The following is a 21,762-nucleotide window of genomic DNA, read 5'->3' as shown; positions in this document are numbered from 1 at the left end:
TCAACCTAACTAAACTGGATACAGTAGGCTCTCTGTAAGTATTTATTAATGAAAATAGAGAGTTTAGGTGGTAATTCCTTAATCATAGCAACTCATAACACAAAGAAAAATACAATATTACCATCAGTCCTGTGCATTATGCTATTACAGCACCAGTAATAGAATGGTGGAAGAGGAGGAACAGAGTGTCAAGAATCACATATTTTAAACCATTAATGATAATTATAAATGTGAGATTCTTGTTTACTGAATAAAGAATAAACACTATTAGAAGAAATAAATATATCAGTACCAATATTTTCATTATAAATGAAACCAAAAGAAAAAAAGGAAAACGAAGTTAGATAGAAGGATGGCTCACAGATCTTCTTCGAAAAGGCAAATAAAGGTGCTGATGAGTTGGTTTTATTACACTTGAAAGCAACAACAAACACAATTTCATGAGACACTTGATAATTACAGTACTCATTATTAGAATCTGTAAAAAGACTCCCTCCTGTTGCAGAAGAGGTATAGATGTTCTTCAAAATATTTCATAAAGCCCCCAACTAAATCAACAATATACAGAAAAAGGTGGAAAAAAAATGTTAGAGGATATGGATCAAGATAAAGAAATAACTAAGTTTACTAGTTTATAGATAAATCTTGGTAAGAGATCCAATTACGCCAGATCAATGAAAAGCAATTAATGATGAAGATGAGGACAACAAATGAAAAATAGAAAAGAATTTCTTAATCACTGTACCATCAATCAATCAATAAGCATTTATTAAACACCTGCTATGTGGCTGGCATTATGCCCGGCATTAGTTATTCAAAAACAAAAACTCAGCAGTTTTCTCACATCATTTTCTCTACCAATGACAACAGAGCTTGCCATATTCAGATTCTTAATATTTCAGCTATGTAGCACAGTGTATAGAGTGCCAGGCCTAGAATCAGGAAGACCTGAATTAAAATCTGACATCAGACATTTACTAGCTGTATGATCCTGGGCAAGTCACTTAACCCTGTTTGCCTCAGTTTTCTCATCTGGAAAATGAGCTGAAGAAGGAAATGGCAAACCACTCCAGTATCTTTGCCAAGAAAACCCCAAACAGGGTCACAAAGAATCATCGATAGCTAAAAAACCAATTGAACAACAAACAACAGCAACATTTCAGTCCCTGACTTGGCTCCATGACTTGCAGGCACAAAGGAGGTCCTTTGAGGGAGGTGTCATAATTTTAAAGGTGTGAGGAATCAACTCTCAACTCTCTCAAAGAAAGGATAATGCCCATCTTTTTTTTTTAATTGGTAATTTAACTGTCAAAAAAAAAGGTGACTAAGAAAACATCAATAACTATCACACTACGTGCCTACTCTACTTTCCCATATCTATAAAAATTTTATGAGAATAATCTTTACCCATACTGAAGGCATGAAGTAATTAGAAAAGAACAGGCAGGCTTTCAAAAGCAACATGCTACAAAAGATATCTTTACAGACACACAAGTGAATGAAATGTGAAGAAAGCACAAGATTTCACTGGGCTTATTGTTTGTTAACTATAAAAAAAAATTTGATTGGTACAGCAAAATGCTACCTTAAAGGCTCTCCTTCAATAAAGTGAATCCCATGCATGAAGCAAAAGTAAAATCAAACAAGATTCCATGAAAGATGGACAAGCAAGAATTGTTTGATGACTGATTATAAACAGCAAAGCTTAAAAGGAGATGGAGGTATTTACTACAGTCAAAGGGTACTTGAAGAAAAGTTCAAATAGAAGAGGGATTCTCTATTGATGCTGAAAGACCTCCAGATGTTCCTGTTTGCAGGTGGCATTGTGCAATGCTGCAAAATTTCCTAAATGAGATCTGTAATCACTCAAAAGAGCTCAGCCTACCTAGCCGCACAAGTAAAGTCAAGGAGGTAAAGAATGTCCATTGTACAAACGATGACATGCAATTGGATGGTCAGTCCACAGAACTAGACCATCAGTACACATAGCTGTGCATGGATAGTAAAATAGGCTTGGAGTGGAAGAGGCGGCGCAACAGCCTGGGCAAGGGTCGGGAAAAGAGTGCCCACTCCATCTTAGAATCTGTGATAATGGAGATGTCATTGGGCCATCCAGGTCCCTTCAGTCCTTTAACAGAGAAATCCAGACACGGCATGACCTGAGATTTTGGGAGAGTAACTTTTTAGGATTTAGAGGAAGCAGAGGCAGGATCCTTTGAACTAAAATTCTATCAGAGAAATAAGCCCAAGAGGGAAAAGAAGTTCTCAAGAATGAAATTCTGAAGATACAAAGAGAAACAATTCTAGAGGAGAGAAAAAACAGTAGTTGTTTGTGTGGCCCAGGGCACTCACCAACCAATCTGAGTTTTTAAAAGTCACATATAGAAGATGAAAGCAGGTATAGGTAATAGTAGATGAATACAAATAGCATGACATGGCCCTTTAAGAATCATGTCAGAAGTTCTGAAGCTTAGAATGAGCTAGCTAGGCTGGAAAAAAGACATTCAAAAACAAATCTCTTCTGAGAAGAGGAGGCTCAACATAAGAGCAAGGCCTCTGTGCAGGCTGATGGAGACAAGACAGAGTTGCTTCTGTTGCTTCTGTTTTCTCAGACAAGGAGAATAATCTTTGGACTGGAAAGAAGAGAAAAAGAGGTACAAGTAGTTATAATGAAGAGCTAGTTCAAAAGAATGGTATAAAAAGTAAAACAAGGCTGGAAGAGGAGGCAGGCTGGTTATTTATTGAGAGTGGAGGATCACAGATAGACAACCTAGTGCACTATTTGTACCCACCCGATGTCAAGACATCTAGAAGGAGGTTTCTGGCATATCACATATCAAATGGACTTCCCATGGAGGAAATCTGGATAAGAGTTGCACAAAGAGTGTAGTCAGATTGTGATTTGTATCCCTAGAGGAGATATGCAGATGGATAAGAACTATTTTGAAGTCTCAAAGTATGCAAAGGCAGTTTAGGACAACAGGCCACACACCAGGCCTCAGAACTTACACCTCATGTGCTGACCTGATGAGGCCCTCCTCAGACCTCTATCTTCTTCCAGAAGCTGTGAAAAGGACTAAAGGAACGAGAAAAGGAGTTTCAGACGTCCACAGCTCAGCAAGTAAGGTGAAGGACCTACTATTCTTTACACAGAGCAGAAAGTGATACATAACTAAGCGAAATACACAGAACAATTTATACAATAACAATATTACTCTAAAGACAAACAACTTTGAATGATTTAGAAACTCTGATCAACCCAATGGAACCAACTGTTCTAGAGGACTCATGATGAAAACAGGCTACCCACCTCCAGAGAGGTGATGAACTGAAGAGTACCTACTAAAGTATATTAGAGGGGGAGGGGGTGGCACACATTTCTAATTTGGGTATTTGTTTTGCTTCATTATACATACGTGTAATGGGGTTTAGTTTTCTTGCTTTCCAATTAGGTGAGAAACGGAGAGAAGTGAAGGAGGGAATACATAATTGGAAATAAGATAAAATTGAATTTTTTTAAAAAAACAATACATAGTGATACCCATTAGTCACACCCAATTCCCTCAGTGGAAAATGGGTTTTCCTTCCTCAGAACTCTTTAGGGCATTTTAAACTTCTATGCACATATTATGTTCGAACTTATATTGTAGTTTTGTAGACATATGATCTCTCTACTAATAAGTTGCTTGTTCTTTATAGGAACTACCTCACCTCTCTTTTTATCTCCCCTAGTGCCTATCACAGTGTTTTACAAACAGAAGATCTTCATTCATCTGAAGCCTATCATATTGCTATCTTTTTAGGTGTAGCACAACTAGTCTTCCCAAAGAGACCATAAGCTTCTTGAGAACAAGAATTATTTTTCAATTATTTCTCATAATCTCCACAGAAGGTCAGCACTGAGGGCATGCAGAACCCAGGACGATCCTAAGTTGACAGCCCCACTCCAACAAGGTCAGTCTTGAGTGGTAGGTGTTGGTAGGGGTGGAGAGTTCTTCCATTCCTGTCTTTGTTGGGGGAGAGTGCTGAGGCTTGTATGCATAAGAACCTCTTCCAATCTTTTATTTGACCACTGGCAATATAACCTCTTTAAATAACTGCTCACCCCAATCATTGCTCAGCCACCATTAGAGAATGGGGCTCCAAAAAATAGCAGGTCACATGGCAATCTTGCCAATTTTCTGTACACCAGACATAGCTCTATCACCAAAATAAAACATTGGACTATAGAAAAAGTGGTTGCTCAATAAATATATGTTGATTGATTTGCTGAGGAAGTTAAAGTCCTCAATGATATCTTTTAAACCACTTATCCTAGGGAATGTGTCTTTTCATTGCTCTTCAGGATACTTTTCATTTCTGATTCTTCCAAGATCATGTGTTCCATGGTTCAGCCATATGCATCCCTGAGAAAATAACTGGTGTTAAAGAGAGGATTTTGCTACAATGAACAGTTTGGGATCATTAAAAGCAGTTGTAAGATTTCCCAAATGCCTTCCTTTCTCTTCCTTTCCTACTGATTTCCAGGTCCAGTTCACTGTCCATTTATAGCACCTATCCAAGATTTTATTTACATATGAATGCGGATACATTCTCTCTCTCTCTCTCTCAACAACTGTTGCCCAGACTATCTGGGCAACAGGCATTTTTTATCCATCATTTTGCAGTGTAGATGGTTAAAACAATTTATTTCACATTACAGTGTGAAGGTGTTGCACAGTTCCAGGGTTTAATGTAATTGGTATGGGGCCATGTATCAGTTGGTCCATTTAGAGAATCCTGCCATCAACGGGAAATCCCTTCCTTTGTTTGGTTTCTGTGCAGGATATTTACCATAAAACTGACATAAAACTTGGGTGGGAACATGTTCCCCCTGCTTTACAATGGTCTTGATTTCCGCACTTGACGAATCAGTGAACAAAATGACTACAAAGGTACATCTGTCACAGTATAAACTGAACACAGATATGAAAACCACTGTATAGAGACTCTCCACTTTGTGTTAGGCAAATGTTTTTTTAAAAACCAATAAAACAGACTACAGACTTATACACTTCTCAGAAAGTTATATGAAACTGCTAAGTAGTACTGCACGTTTATGGGATATTCTAAAGTTTGCAAAGGGCTGTCCTGCAAGCGCCCGAGTTCCAGAGAAGCAAGCTGAACCTCTTGGGTTAGGCAGTTTGAGCCGAGGGCAGACAGAGGCCTGAAGTGAGACTTCAATACAACTCTGAGGACCCCAGGATCATCCATTCAGAGCTCTGAGGGAACTCAGAGGCCAGCAAGTCTATCGCCCTCATTACAGATGAGGAAACAGAGGCTAAGGGAGGAAGTCTGTCAGACAACATGGCCCAAAATAACCAGTACTCTACGTGGCTTCTTAAAATGTGTACTCCACTACAGAAAACTGCGTACGAAAACTTGCTTGTTTGTCTTACGTTCTCAGGTACAGGCAGAAACTACTTATCATAAATATTTTAGAGAAATGAGACAGTAGACATGAGTTGGTAGTTGCTAGTGTCATCTTGTTTGAGATTTTTCAGTGGAAGCACGACCCGTGATTTTTTCCCTTTCTTTCATAATCTTCCCCAGTTCGAGATATTTTGGAAATCCACCCCTGCATGCCTTTAAAACAGTGTTGCCCCTAGCACACATCTCTTCTACATAGCAGGCCCAGCCACACTCCAGCTTCATCTTCTTAAATTTGCTGCCTGCTCACAAAGTACTCTGCTGTTGGGTGCAGATGTATAAACTCATTGTTATAACAGTGAAAAGAGACCGCATTTTAAAATCTAGGATGTCCTTTCGTATTTATGGCTGCCCTTCCACTGGAGTGTGCAAATGTCCACTAAAGGTTCTGGTTTGGCAAGATAATCAAACATGAAATCAAGCCTCTTGTCGCCTTTAGGCAGAAAATGAAACAACTCTGCCAGCGTCTTAATTCCTTCAAGGAGAACTGTCAGCATGTCCTTCCATTTAGCTGTCATTATCACTGAAGCTCAGAATTGGCATGGTTCTCCAAGTTCATCAAGTCCAATCCATCCCTGAAAGAGGCTCCTCCTTTACGACACATCATACAAAACATCATCCAAGTCTTTGTTTGAAAATCTCCAATGAGGAGGTGCCTGTTGTTGATGATATTCCACAGTCTTTTAAAGATTACTGACAATGGTTCAGAATCACATCCACAGGTTCTGTCAGTACTCTATGATGCAGTTGATTTGGGCCTGCTGATCCTCACATCAAGGAAAGCTAGGAGCTCTTTAACTATCCCCTTATCTTGGATATGAATTCCTTACCAACTACTTTTGTTCTGTTCTTTCCAGTCCAAAGACCATACTGCCCTTGGTAAAGAAAATATAAGGCAAAAAAAGAGTTGTGCAGCTTTGACTTCTTTAGATGTACCATCATCCAATCGACCTCAAGCATCCATCCTAACTCTTCTCTTTCTGCCTGATATAGCTTTCAAGAAAAAAAACCAACTAATTTTGTTATGCTAATAATAGATGATGGCTAGAATTTATATAAAGCTTTAAGGTTTGCAAAGTGCTTTAAAAATATTATCTCACTTATCCTTACAACAACTCAGAGATGGCTGTTATCACCTCCATTTTATAGATGAGGCAACTGAGGCACACAGAAATGAAATGACTTGCCTAGGGTCACATAACTAGTAAATGTCTGAGGCTGGATTTGAAGTCAAGTCTTCCAGCTTTCAGGTCTAGAGGTCTGTCCACTGCATCACCTAGCTGCCAAAAACTAGCCTTCCTCACTAGCCTCAGCTCATTCTGAGGTTTAACACACACTTGTGTCCCTCTTCTACACGTGTCTCTTCAAAGTCTAGGTTGGTTGATGACTTTCCTGTATATCCACACCACAAAAACAACTTCTGATCCTGCTCAATGGAACCATCTCTTTTTGAGTCTTCAGAATCTCTTTGTTAGTTTCTCCTCTCTTCTAAGCTAACTTACTCTGTAGAATATTTGGCCATGATATCCCATCTATCCTTTTTCTGAACACTTTGAAATCTTTTTTCCTATTCCTCAATAGATAAATGGTCAAAGGATATGAACACGCAGTTCTCAAAAGTAGAGAAGCAAGTTTCAAGAACTATATTAAAAATGCTTCAAAACACCAATGATAAGACAAATGTAAATTAAAACAAGTCTGAGGCTCCAACTCAGACCCATCAGATTAGCAAAGATGACATAAAAGGATAATGACAATTATTGTAGGAGCTATAGAAGAACGCACCACTTATTGTATTTAGTTGTGTCTGACTCTTCATGACCCTATTTGGGGTTTTCTTGGTAGATACTGGAGTGGCTTGCCATTTCCTTCTCTAGACCATTTTCCAGATGAGGAAACTGAGGCAAACAGGGTTAGGTGACTTGCCAAGGATTACAGTAACTCTCTGGGGCCAGATTTGAACTCAGGATGATGACGCCTGACTCCAAGCCTGGCACTCTATCCACTGCACTATCTAGCTGGAAGAACAGCCACATTAACATACTATTGGTAGAACTGTGAATTAATCAACCATTCTGAAAGGCAATTTAGAATGAATATCCAAAAAATCATTAAAGTGTGCATAGCCTCTGACCTTTTGATATCACCATTAGGTATATAGCTCAAAGAGATCAAAGAAAGAAGGAAAGGACCTATATGCACAGAAATATTTATAGGAGTACTTTTTTTTGTTATAGCAAAGAACTGAAAACAAAGCAGGTCCCCATCAACTGCAGAACAGCCGAATAAATTATGATATATGAATGTAATACACTATTACCATGCCATAAGGAATGGCAAAAATCCCCTTTATCTTCTCTTCTTTAAGGGTCTGAGACCACCTGCATTTTGAACCAAATTAAGTCACTTATCCCTAGTAGAAATATAAATATTATACTCTAATACAAACTTCTCCCCACTCTTCTTGCTGAAAGTGAGATTCTTGGTACCTTGTCTTTTTTGATATTATCACTGCTGGAAAAATGTTATGCCCAGTTACTTATGAGAGTCTTTAATGATAAAACTTTCATTGTCCTGTCTTCTTAGATCATCATCACTTTGTTAGATCTGAGAGCCAAACCTGACTTCTTTTCCCTTCTCTTATTAATCTCTTACCTAGCAACTCATCGTGCTTACATTGTCTTATCAACTTTCACCTCCCATGAGCCTTCTCCACCTTCTCCTTGGCTTGAGTCTCTTTCCTGCCCCTTTGGCTTCTCTTCTCCTTTACCCCTTCTTTTTCAACTGTTCTCAAATGCTCCAAAATTTCTCCTCAAATTCAGTATCTCTGGCTCTCTTCATCATTCCATAGCCCTCCAGATTACCTTCACATTCCTTCTCCTTTAGTTTCCAACCATCTCTTGCTTCTTCTCCCACACAATCTCCTTATATCGAAGTCAAAAGTATTACTTTTGGTTTCATTTATAGCAAGGAATTCATATGGAGGTGGGACAGGTCCTCTGATAGTGTATCCAGTCATCATTCAACAAAGATTAGATGTTAAGAGTAGCAACAGTGGCACAGCACTACTGTTGAATTTGACTGTATTGTAAAACAAGCAGTCACTTAAGATGTGATGTAGACACACCTATCAGATTAGCCAACATGACAAAACAGGAAAATGATAAATGTTGGAGAAGATGTAAGAAAATTGGAACAATAATGCATTGTGGGTGGAGTTGTGAAATGATCCAACCATTCTGGAGAACAATTTGGAACTATGCCCAAAGGGCTATAAAAATGTGCATATCCTTTGACCCAGCAATAGCACTTCTAGGGCTGTATCCCAAAGATTATACAAATGGGAAAAGGACCCACATGTACAAAAATATTTATAGCAACTCTTTCTGTGGTGGCAAAGAATTGGCAATTGAGGGGATACCCATCAATTGGGGAATGGCTGAACAATTTGTGATATATGAACATAATGGAATACTATTGTGCTATAAGCAATGATGAGCAAGCAGACCAGAAAAACCTGGAAAGACCTGTATGGACCGATGCTGAGTGAAGTGAGCAGAACCAGGAGAACATTGTACACAGTAACAGCCACGTTGTATGATGACTAACGTTGATAGACTTACCCCTTCTCAGCAATGCAAGAATCTAAGACATCTCTAAAAGGTCTCATGATGGAAAATGCTATTCACATCCAAAGAAAGAACTATGGAGTTTGAATGCAGATCTAAGCATAATATTTGCTTTTTTTTCTTTCTGTTTTGTTTTGTTTCCTCTTTCTGGTGGTTCCTCCTATTGGTTCTAATTCTTCCTTACAATATGACTAATGTGAAAATATGTTTAATAGGAAGGTATATGTATAGCCTATATCAGATTGTGCATCATCCTGGAGAGGGAAGTGGAGAGGAAGGGGGAGAAAAATTTAAAACTCAAAAGCTTATGGAAGTGATTGTTGATAAATCAAAATAAATTAATAAAAAAAAAAAGATGTGATATGGAATAGTACTTCCAAATGTTGTAGAGGAGAAAATAAAATCAGGTTATTTGGTCTGGGATTCTACCAAGGATACTACTTCTGCTTAGCAGAGAAGTAGCAAAGCCTCTGTACCACACAGTCTATGAAACTTCATACTTTTCAACAACATCAAATCCCTCTATCTTCTGTATGAAGTGCAAAGAATTTGGAAATACACCAATGAAGAAATAAATATGAAAAGATATAGGAGTTAATTTAGACCTAGCCTATGGATTCCAGCTTTTTGGAATCCATAAAGATGATTAAAAAAAAATACAGTAGCAGAAGAAACACAAACAGCTGATAGTGATAGAGAGTGATTAGACATAAGTTCCACATGGTTAAAGCTGTATTTAATATTATTAACTTTGGGGTTTCCTGCCCTTCGATTCTTGTCTGAAAATGACTTTCTGTATCTGCTTTCCTTCATGGAAGACCACTATCAACATATTAGAAAACAGAATTAAAAAACCAAGATAGTTTTCTTTTATTAGAAAATGTGGATTTTCTTCTACTCAGGATTTTGCTCACTTCTGATAAAGCAGCAAAAATTGACATAAGAGTCCTTAACGTTCAGTAGCTTTCATTTGTTAAGAAAAAAATTTAGGGGCAGCTAGGTGGTGCAGTGGATAAAGCACCAGCCGTGGAGTCAGGAGGACCCGAGTTCAAATCCAGCCTCAGACATAAAACACTCATTAGCTGTGTGATGCTGGCCAAGTCACTTAACCCCAATTGCCTCGCCAAAAAAAAAATTAAAAACATTTACAAGTAAGTTACACTAATATACTTGTGATTATTGTCAGAATCATTATTACTATACAATGAATTATTACTATAAAAGGTCATCTAGAAATGCAGCACAATATATTGGAAGGAACACTGGGCTTGGAGTCAGAAGACTTAGCAGAGCTCTGATAGACTGTACTTAAAACTATTACATGTCAAACATAACTTTATAAGCAAACTAAGTTGTACACAATGCATCAATGTAAAGCAACAAAGTGATTTTAGATATCTAAGAGCAATTTTTAAAATACTGCATGTATTTCAATATTCCCACACACGTCCTTTAAAAAACAGACTAAAATATTTCCATATATCCCCATCCCCCTCCTCTTTGTTTTTCCTCCTCCTCTTGAGAAAACAAAAATATCTTACCATTGCAGAGTATGCCCAATCCAGAGTGGGATTCTTGAAGGCAGAGTCTCAAGTAATTATGTCAGTCCCTCACAACCCCCCTCTCTTCCTAGCTCCAGACCCCTCACTCCCATATGAGGTCATTCATCAGCTAAATGTGAGAGCACCTGCAATGCAGTGTCTGTAGAGTCAGACCCTAATGCATCTCTCAAATCCAAGTCCCAGAAAGCAGTGAAGGGTGGCCCAGGCTTAGAAGGAAGCAACAGCAGCAAAGGGAAGGAGATGTAAAAGTCCAGCAGCACCTACCGGAAGCCCACTTTTCGGGCATAGTGCAGACAGTTCTCCTTCACATGGGTTTGGAAATAGGCCAAGCGGCAGAGTGCTCCACATTCTGGGCAGCAGTAAGGAGACTTGTGTGTATGGATGCGCTGGTGGGCACAGAAACTACACTGGTTGGGCAGCATCATCTGACACACCTGACAAGTCTGGAAAGAAAAGAGAAGGGATCACAGAAGTCAGTCATCTGTAGAAAGCTCATGTTCCAGTTTGAATGAGTGGGCTTCAACACCATCTGAGACAAAATAACAAAATAGTGAGTTGGTATACCTGGATTTACCACTCTTAAGCCAAGCTCAAAATTTCTTCTCTTTGTCTTTTAATTGTGCCCCTGCCTTACTGATCAGGGATAAAATTAGACTGTACTTCCCTTAAGAGTAGCTGAATAAAGATAATGTAAAAACAAAAGACACTGGGGCAGCTAGGTGATGCAATGGATAGAGCATCAGCCCTGGAGTCAGGAGGACCTGAGTTCAAATCCGGCCTCAGACCAAACACATGACACTTACTAGCTGTGTGACCCTGGGCAAGTCACTTTACCCCACTGCCCAGGCCAAAAAAAAAAAAAGATACCAATAAAATTAATTTTAATAAATTTGAAGAGTAGCCTGGCCTTGTGTAGAGCAAGATTTTCTTCCCACTTAGCACAGAGAAAAGCCTTTCCTAAACCTCTTCTTCTTTTTTCAGTTGGATTTCATAAAGATCTGAGACATTGTGCTAAACTTAAGACCTAACTGAGCCGCTTTAGACACACACTAAACTGACAAGTCAAGAGAATACTGTGGATATTTCAGCTAAGCACCTGATAAAACACCTCATAATATTCTTATAAGAAAGGCGAAGAGATGTGTGCTAAACGATAATATAACCAGACACGTCTGAAACTGGTTCAATGTCTGGACTCAAACCGTGGTCATTAACAGTTCAATGTCGGCTTGGAAGCAGGTTAACAGGATAGTGTCCCAGAGATCTGTGCTTGGCCCTGTGCTTTTTAAAAGCATTTTTAGCAGTGTCTTCAATAAAGGAGTGGACAGTACATTTATCAGCTACCTAACATACTGAATAACAGAGTAAAGATCCAAAAACACCATGACAGGCCAGGACACTGGGCTCAGTCTAGGAGAAGAGCCTCACCTCAACAGGATCATGTAAGACCTCAAACTGATTTCAAAAGCACAAGATGAGGAAGCCACGGCTAGACAGCAATTTGTCTGAAAAAAGGGTTAAGAGTTTTTAGCAGACAGCAAGATGGGCAGCTAGGCGGTACAGTGGAAAGAGCAGTGGGCCTGGAGTTAAGGGGACTTGAGTTCAAACCCAACCTCAAACACCAGCTGTGTGACCCTAGGCAAGTCACTTAACATCTGTCTGCCTCAGTTTCTTGATCTGTCAAAGGGGCATGATAACGGTACCTACCTTCCCTAGGCTGCTGTAAGGATCAAATGAGAAAACATCTGTAAAACCCTCAGCACAATGCCTGGTACATAGTAACTACCATATAAATGTTAGCTATCATCATCATTATTATTATTATTCTGTAAGTCAACAGTGTGCTGTGCCAAACCAAAAAGCTATTCAATCTAAGACTGCATTGAAAGCCACATCACCCAAGAAAAAGAAAGTGCAAGTCCCAGAGTATTCTGCCCAGGCCGGGCAGTATCTACAGCAAAAGGGTCAAACACCAGGCCCACAACACTCTCAAGTGGCCCTAACTGGGTTAAAATGTAATGGAAAATGTCTGACAAATTAAAAACACAATAGGGCATATATAAGTTAACTTGTGGTTTTCCATTTGAGATTGATCCCACTGATCTAGAGCACTGTGTTCAGCTCTGGACACTGCCCTGATAAGCTAAAGTATATATGAAGAGCGTCAACTGGAGTACTGGAGAAACTCAAGTCCACATCACCTGAGGAAGAGCTGAGGGAAATGGGGATATTTCGCCTAAAGAAAAGAAGATTCTGAGACGACATACTAGCTGTTGTCAAAGTCTGGAAAGACTCATATGTAAGAGAAATGCAACTTCTCCTTGACCTCCAAACTGCCCAGAACCAGCAGCAAAGAGGCAGATGTAAGTCTAATGTCAGGAAAAAAACTTCCTAACAATTAGAACACCTCAAAAGTCAAATAGGCTGTGGTTTGGAAGCTTTCAACAAAGACTAGAGGACAATTTGTTCGGTGTGTTGTATTGGGTATTTTTTTTTCAGATATGGGTTAGATGAGAGAGCTACTGAAATCCCTTCCAACTATGAAATTAGAGAGAAAGTGAGTCTTTAGACCTTAGTGCCCTCATGTCCCATCCCCCAAGTTCCTTGTCTGGCCTGACCTTCAGGGCCTTCCAACAGAGTAGATAATCAATATATTTACTGCCTGACTTATTCCCTCTCTTCAGACTTTCCATTAGCCTCTTCTAAATCCAAAGGCCTTTCTAGTTTCCATTGTTTGAGTACCATTTCTCCCCCAGAAGGTTCTCTGAATCTGATCTGCTCACACAAGCTTGAAGAAATAGTCAGAACATCTTGAAGCTACCCAATTCAACCACAAAGATTACAGACAACTCACTGAAGTTGTACTGGGGCCAGTGTGATCATCCTACTCTGTCCTTCCAGGTAGAAAAACTGACATAGATATGGCCCAGCCAAAGAACCACAAAGAGAAAAAGTAGTTGAACCAGCAAAGGATCAACTATTCCTGGCATACAACAAGACGATTAGAAAACAAATTTACTAATATCCCTGTCCAACACAGATGCCTTTGAGTTTTAGGGAAAACGTAATAAACAGCAGAAATCACTTATGGATTCATTCTTGGAAGAATTACATTCTCATCATTTGTAAGCCCCCAGAATGGAAGAAAGAGGTACCAACCTATTCCTGACTCCAATGCTGGGCCTAAATCCCTAAGTATTCTGACCATCTCATCTGGAACTATGACACTCTTTCATAAAACCCAAGGTTAATACCTTCAGCCTTCAGTTCCTGAGATGGAATCTTCCCTTCCTTTGAATATAGAAAGATTAATGATGGGCAGAGGAGGAAGAGTATCCTCTAGCAGGGATTTCTTGGAGGTATTCATGCAAACTATTCCCCACAGCTGGAATGAATTCCTGAATGTCCACCTCTCCCTTCAATATTCAATTCATATGTCCCTTTTATAGGGCCTTTCCAGATCTCCCTAGTTACCACTCTTACTCCCCCCTACATTTTTTACCCTATGTTTATCATAGATGGGCTATAACTCTCCAGCATACTGTAAACTCCTCAAGTACAGGAATTGTTTTATTTTTGTCTCTGTACACAATCTACCTGGGACTAAATAAATAGTAAATGACTATTTATTATTATAGTTGGAGACCAGAAATATGTCTGCTAAATATCTGGGAAAGGAAAAAAGTAGAAGAAATGAAAGATCTAGGTATCAGATCAATATGGCTTTACTATAATTATTTCTCTCCCTTCTACCCTTCCCCCCCAAATAAACTTTGTACTGGCTGTCCCAGGAATCTTTGCTTCCACTCAAAAAACCAGGGAAGTTTAGTAAGTATTTTGGAACAGATTGCTATGTGATGAAGAAGAAATAGCTTTATCTCATCTTTGCTCCTGGGATACACTAACCTCAGTTCAGAGTGTAGGGTGAACCCTAGCCAAGGAATGGAGGGGAGCCATGCACCAGTGAGAAGGGATAAAGGGGAAAAAATGCAAATGGGTGATTACCTACACACACACAATGATACACACTTTGCTTCACAGAGATGCCTGTGATAGGGTATCACAGTAATGAACTCATTGTCACTCAAAGAGCTTCTTTTCCCTAGATCAAGGATAACTAAGAATGTGAAAAAGGTGACAGAGTGCTGCTTCCATGGGTGAAATGGGAAGATAATTTGCTTAGACCACAGAGAAGAAAAGAAGCCTGAAAAAGCCTTTGACTCAGAACTCAGAAGACAACAGTTTATTTACATAAATTCTATCAGCATTCACATTAGAATAAGGTGCTCCCTTCTCTGAAAAACAGACATGTCCACTACAAAGCTGGAAGACAAAAGAATGAGATTTTCATTATGATGTTGAAAGTACTGCAATTATGGACTGAGGGGGGAAAATGTAGTAAATGCAGCTGAGGTGAGATGCGTGGTCCCTACAGCAAAGAAGTTCCATGCTGGCTCTTGGCTAGTGAGGCATGGCCAAGATACCGTCCCCGTCACATCAAAACCGTCCTGGAGTAGAGCAGAACTACTAATTTTAATTAAGTAGGATAGAAACAGTCAACCAACCTGTCCTTGTAATTTACTCCAGGGATGTTCCTCAATCACACAGAGGTGACTTTTCTCAACAAAAGCCAACCACATTAGGACCCATCATTCTAAAGCCTTGGTTTTCTCCCCAAGGGTTCATAAACCAAGATTACACGCCCATCTGCTTGTTACTGCAGACTTTTTTCATACACTTATTGCAGATGAGCTAGGAAGCCTAATTTGTGGAGCTCACTTACCAGCCCCTCAGTCTCCTCGGCCATCCTCTGGTAATGAGAAGCCAGGGCTATATAATCCTGTACTTGCTTGTTACATTCAAGACACTTGACCCCATACCGGACAAGTCTTAATGGGTCTGGGTAGAGCGGCATTGCAGGGGCAGCAGGGTTGATGCTCCCAGGAACTGGACTGGCTTTAGGAGAGGCAGGGAGAGGCTGGGGTGCTGGTGCTGGGGAGTTTGCAGGGGGCTGTGAAAACATTTGGTCTGCAGAGATGGGTTTCATGAGCAGCTGGGAGCACTGCATAACAAGTCCCTTGCTCTTATGGTCACGAGCATGTTTTAACAGGCTGCACCTGTTGTAGAAAAGCAAGGTCTTAGAGCATTGGGTACACAAAACCTCAATGTGGACACTCCGCCGGCCATAGTGCTGGCTCAGGCTCTTCTCTAAGGCAAATGCATCCCCACACTCCAGGCAGGAATACCCAGTGGATGGCAATCGAATCTTGCTGTCAGCAGGGGGGCTGAGGTTTGGGGCATATATGGGCACAGGATTGGCACCATGGAGAACTTTATTAAAGACCTCCACAACCACGGGAGCAGCCTTTTTCACCTGGTGGACAAGAGACACTGACATCTGTGTTAGCTGTGACTGGCTCCGCCTTTGCACAGATGACTTGGCGGTGACAGACGCAGCAACACTATGGGGGACCAAGTTCAGGTTCGCTAGATGCACAGCTTTGGGGAGGAGGTTGGCAGGGGCCACAGGAGACGCTGGCACTGTCAGGTTTTGCTGCTGCTGCTGCTTCTTGCTTGGCTGAGGGACCACAGGTGTCACCTTCGTAACTCTGTTACTGGAGTTGAGGCAAGGTGATGAAGTTTCATTGGGCTTGCTCATGCTTTCATCTCCTTTCCCATCATCCTGGGGGCTCTTTGCATCCACAACAGACCCTGAAAAAAGGTCATCTGCAGTCTGGGTAGATATACTACAGGTCTCACACTCTGGCAAGTCCCTCGGTGCCACCAATGGAGAGAATCTAACACTGGTTTCCTCTGCAGTGGCACTGCCCACAGGGGACCCAACTGGAGACTTACTCAGATCATCTGGGTCTGGCAAGATGCTTGTGACAGTTCTCTTAATTTCCCCTGATGATGTCTTAATGGTTTTGATTCTCACTTTGGGAATTGCTGGTGGGGAGCTGGCTGCCACAGATGGGGATCCTTTGCCACTGCTGTCACTGCAGATACTCCGAGGGCTGTCTGGAGGCTTGATGCTTTTTTTTGTGGTCTCTGTTGGGCTTCTGGGACTCTTTGGTGATTTGGGCATTTTGGGACTGCCCTTAGAGCCTTCTCTAAGAGGCCCTAAATGCTCTTTTGTAATACTAGCCTTATCGTCCTTTGAAATACCAGCCACTTTTTTGGCCTGAAGTGCCACCAAAGCTGCAACACAAGAGGACAACTTAGAATGAGCTGGTTTAAGGCGCTGTCGTGGAGGAACTGATGAGCAAATACTGAGCTCGGGGACAAGACCTTTGGAGTCCCCGGTTTTATTGCCAGGGACATTATTGAATGCCAGAGCTTCTCCAAAAAACTCATCTTCATCTACCAATTCCTTCTTACATTCTACCACTTTCTCAATGCTGTGATCATGTTCCTTCTCGCTAGCAACCAGATCACTTTCCTGGTGGTCCTGGAGCTCCATCTTTTCTTCTTTCTTGCAATAGTGATCAAACATACTCAGCTCTGGAACAGGAAACTTCCCAAGCACCTCCAGGGCTGAAGTCCCTGTTGAGATGTATACAGATGGTGGGGGGAAGTAAGGGCTTTCAGAATGCTTCTGTTTCTCTCCAAAGCCATTGTCTTTGAGAGTATCATCAGGCTCCGGACTGGAGATTGGGCTGAACTGGCTAAATGTTGGTAAAGGCTCTGACTTGGGTGGGTCCAACTTGTCAGAGTAACTCCTACCATTATCTCCATTCATAAAACTAGAATCAAATTTCCCATAGTTGTGTCCCAGGCCATGGGGATCTGGAGGAAGTTCAGGGCCCCGGAATCCATTATGTAAAAGGCTGGGGCTAACATGGCCTTTCTCTGCTTCAAATGATTCCTGACGACTGGTGTTCTTAACAATGACACTCACAGCTGGGGCATCAGGAGCTGACCCTGAATGGGTCAAGGACACACTTTCATCCATACACATTCCTGCTGGTTTCAGAGGACTCTCATTCTCCTCACTGGTGGCCTGGATTGCCTCCTTGGCATCAAGGCTGGTTGGGTCTGGGATGTCAAAAGCAGCCAAAAGGTCATCAAAATCCGGGGTTTTCATGTCCCCCATGACTGAATGCTGGATGCCAGCTGTAACACAAACAAAGAATGAAATTAGTGTTTGCTTCAGCAGTTGGGATCACTCTAGATACTGACACTAGAACATCTAACTAGAACTAGCAAACAACCACTCATCAAGATTGAGTAATAAAAAGACAACTCCATTTTTAGGGAAAAAGAAGCTGAGGGAAAATATATTTACTTTTAAAATGGATCCTGAATCCAAAAGGAAGGTTGTTAAGCCTGAGACTGAACTGAAGGACACTCATACTATATTTTCCTGTTCTCTCAAGAAGACTCAAATTCCAATATGAAATAAATCATTCACTCCAAAGATGTACATGACTCTCCCCTTAAGAAAATTTATGACTTGGCACCTTCTTTTCTTAGGAAAAAGTATAATTCTTATTTTAAAACCAGCTATTGCTATCATCTGCTAATTTATTCTTATTAATTATGTCAGTAGAAGTATGACATGGCATAGTGGGTAAAAACTTGGCTTCGAGTCAGAATGATCTGGGTTTAAAGTCCTGCTTCAAATGCACAATGGCTGTAACAACCAGGCAAATTACTTCACTTTATAAAACTACCAAGACTGTGACTGCAGTTGTAGATCTGCATTGAGAAAGCATGTTTCCTTCAGAGGAACTCCAAACATCAATGAAATTAGAGGACCCAACCAAAAAAATTACATGGCTAATTACATTATCACCTAAGTTCAGTACTAAAAGAATTTGTTTAATGTAATTTGCTATTCTTATTCAACAAATTACCTTCACAGCAGTACATTCTGGATTACTTTTTTTTTCCCCCACTAAGTAGAAATTCTCAATCCCTCTGGTTTCATTCAAAATGTTTTGTAGGTAAAAGGTTACAGAAACAAGTAGCAAAATGGCTATATATGTATATATCTCTGTGTGTGTGTGTGTGTACATATAACACACACACACACATACATACATACATACATACATATATATGAGGTCTCAGGTTTTCCGGACTAATCAGAGTATACAGTTCTGCAAAGACTTGAGAAGCATTACAATATAGACGAATATTATATTTGTAGTTAGAGGTCCTGGCTTCAAATCTCAGTTCTCCTACCTATATAACAAGTCCCTTTCCTTTTCTAAACCTCATTTTTCTAACCAGTAAAATGAAGGAATTAGACTAGATGATACCTTTCACTTCTAAGTCTGTGATCCTAGACTTGGACTTTTAAAAATTTGCCCGTGCTCAGTAGTCTAGTATTTGATAAACCCAAAGACCTCAGCTACTGGGGCTAAGAACTCACTATTCAACAAAAGATGCTGGGAAAACTGGGAAGTAGCATGGCGGCAGAAACTAGGCATAGACTAGTATCTCATACCTTATATTAAGATAAGTTCCAAATGGATACATCATAAACAAATAAAGGGAGCAGGGCAGAAATTGCATTTCAGATATACGGATGAGGAAGAGTTTATGACTAAACAGGAATAGAGCATCATAGAAAATAAAATAGAAAATTCTGATGACATAAAATTTGAGAGTTTTTGCACAAATAAAATCAATATAGCTAAGCTAAAATTAGAATGGAAACAGTTAACTGGGGAAAAAAATCTCTGCAGCAAATTTTTCTGATAAAGGGCTCATTTCCAAGATACATAAGGAACTGATTCGAATTTTTAAGGCATTCCTCAATGGATGAATGTCAAAAGATACGAACAGGTAGATTTCTAAGAAAGTAATCCAAGCTAACCATAGCTATGTGAAAAACTACTTCAAATCACCAATAATTAGAAGCAAATGAAAATTAAAGCAACTTTGAGAGTCCCCTTCACACATAATACTGGTAAAGTTGACAAAAGAGGAAAATGATAAATACTGGAGGAGCTGAGGGAAAACAGGCACATTAACACATTGTTGGTAGAGCTGTATATTGGTCTAGCTTTTCTGGAAAGCAATTTGGAACTCTGATCTAAAAGTTACTTAAGAATACATCATACCCTATCACAAGACCTATACTCTAAAGAGAACAGAGGAAGAAGAAATTGACACAGATGGACAAAAACATTTATAGCAGTTCTTTTCGTGGTGGCAAAAAACTGAAAACCAAGGAAGTGCCCATTAACTAGGGAATGGCTGAATAAACGATGGTACATGAATCTAAGAGAATACCATTGAATTCTAGGAAATGGCAAAAAGGTTCAAAGAAACCTGGGAAGACTCGTGTATTAGTCACGAAATATTTATTAAGCACCTACTTTCTAATAATAATGGCCAGCATTTATATAACATTTACTACGTGCCAGGAACTGTGCTAAAAGCACATTACAAATATTATCCCATTTGATCTTCACAACAACCCTGACAGGTAGATACTATTACTGTCCCCACTTTACAGTTGAGGAAACTGAGGTTAAGTGACTTGCCCAAGGTCATACAGCTAGTTAGTGTCTAAAGCTACATTTGAATTCAAAACTTCCTCAACCCAGGTCCAGTCCTCTATTCCCACCATACCCCCTAGAGGGGTGAAATGTGCAGAACCAGAAAAATGTGTACAATGACAACACTTTAAAGACAAATAATTTTGAAACACTTAAGAACTCTCATCAAACCAATGACCAATATGATTCCTGAGGACCAATGATGAAGCATGCTACCCACCTCCTGACACAAAGATGATGGACTCCAGATGCAGCATGACAAACTTTTGGACACAGCCAATGCGGGAATTTGTTTTACTTGCCTCTGCATACTTGTTATAAGGGTTTAGTTTTTCTCTTTCTTTATTCAAAGTGTGTGGGGAAGGGGGGGTGTGGGAGAGGAGAAGTGAAAGAAATAGAAAATAATTTTTGTTAAATGAAAAGAAATAAAATTAAGTTTTAAAAATCTCTCCAATGAAAGAAACTGTGTCTGTTTTAGTGTGATTTTAAGAAGAAAAGCTATGAATGAACTGGAAACAAAGTGAATGTCTGAACAAAGTGGGCCATATGAATGGAATAGAACATTTTTGCACTAGAAGGAAGAACAAAACTTGACAAGACCTTTATGAACTGATGTAGAACTAAGAACAATTTACACAATGATGACAAAATAAGACAAATGACTATGATCCATATTTACCCCAGCCACAAGGCCAGCTGGCTCAAATCTGCAGCAGTTTTAAAAAAAGCCATGTCATTACCTGTTCTACCTTTTTTTTCCTGCATTCATTTCAGCATCATATATTTTAAGACCAAATTTAAGATGAAAAATCTACTTCAATTAGAAAGAATGAAGTGGGGCAGGGGCTATGAAGAGGATAAGGCCAAGGGAAGATTTATGTGATGCCAATCCTATAGTACAGGTTTTAAAGAACATATTTAAATTTAAAGAATAATTACTTGCTTGCTCAGGAGCTCTTACAGAATGTAGGAAAATAATTTTCTAATTGGGAAAGCTTCAGAAGTACAACATGTAATAATGTTGGGAAAAGACCCTCTGGGAAGCCATGTCCAAGTGAGGTATGCACCTATTTTTTCCCCAATTTTCTCTAAGACACAAGAAAATGCAAGAGTAGAGAGAAGAGCAAAGCTGTATAAAGAAAGGTGGCTTTCTTGCTGCAAAGATAATACAGAGACTTGAGGTTCCTAGGATAAGCAGAGAACAATTAGAGATAATGATCAGTTACTAAGTAAATTAAAGAGAAGAGCAGAACAATCTTGGCTATTAAACAGTAGAAAGTATTGTAAGGATTTTTAATTGCAGAGCTGATACTTAGTATCCAGGGTATGAGCTTAAGCTGGATATAAACTCTTGGTGGCTTCAAATTCTAAGAAATGGGTCAGAGTGAGTGAAAATTTTCTACTTAGACTTACTAAGAAAAACCCTTTACTAAGCAGTGATTAATAACAGCTGGATTTAAGCAAGTAAGATATCATGTTTTTCAAAAGCAGAAACCATAAATCAATATCTATGCTATTTTAAATAGTTACATTTTTATTTTTTAAAAGTTTAATTAAGTAGATCTGGGTTACATATCTTTTTTCTTC

At 39.7% G+C, this 21,762-nt stretch overlaps 1 protein-coding gene across 2 annotated transcripts in view; it reads right to left on the bottom strand.

Moving 5' to 3' along the window:
* Positions 1-21,762, bottom strand: part of ZNF592 (zinc finger protein 592) — a 57,884-nt gene that overhangs the window by 4,495 nt on the left and 31,627 nt on the right. For both annotated transcript variants that reach the window (XM_020966497.2, XM_020966506.2), the window contains 2 exons: positions 15,444-17,776; positions 10,925-11,103 (listed from right to left, as the gene is read on the bottom strand). In XM_020966497.2, coding sequence (XP_020822156.1) covers positions 10,925-11,103; positions 15,444-17,776 — 2,512 coding nt within the window. The remainder of the gene's footprint in view (positions 1-10,924; positions 11,104-15,443; positions 17,777-21,762) is intronic.

The sequence above is a fragment of the Phascolarctos cinereus genome, unplaced genomic scaffold (assembly GCF_003287225.1).
Source record: "Phascolarctos cinereus isolate Bilbo 61053 unplaced genomic scaffold, phaCin_HiC Scaffold_3;HRSCAF=262, whole genome shotgun sequence".
NCBI classification, from domain to species: domain Eukaryota; kingdom Metazoa; phylum Chordata; class Mammalia; order Diprotodontia; family Phascolarctidae; genus Phascolarctos; species Phascolarctos cinereus.
Note: the sequence above shows the minus strand (reverse complement) of the source record. Positions and strands in the feature narration are given on the sequence as shown.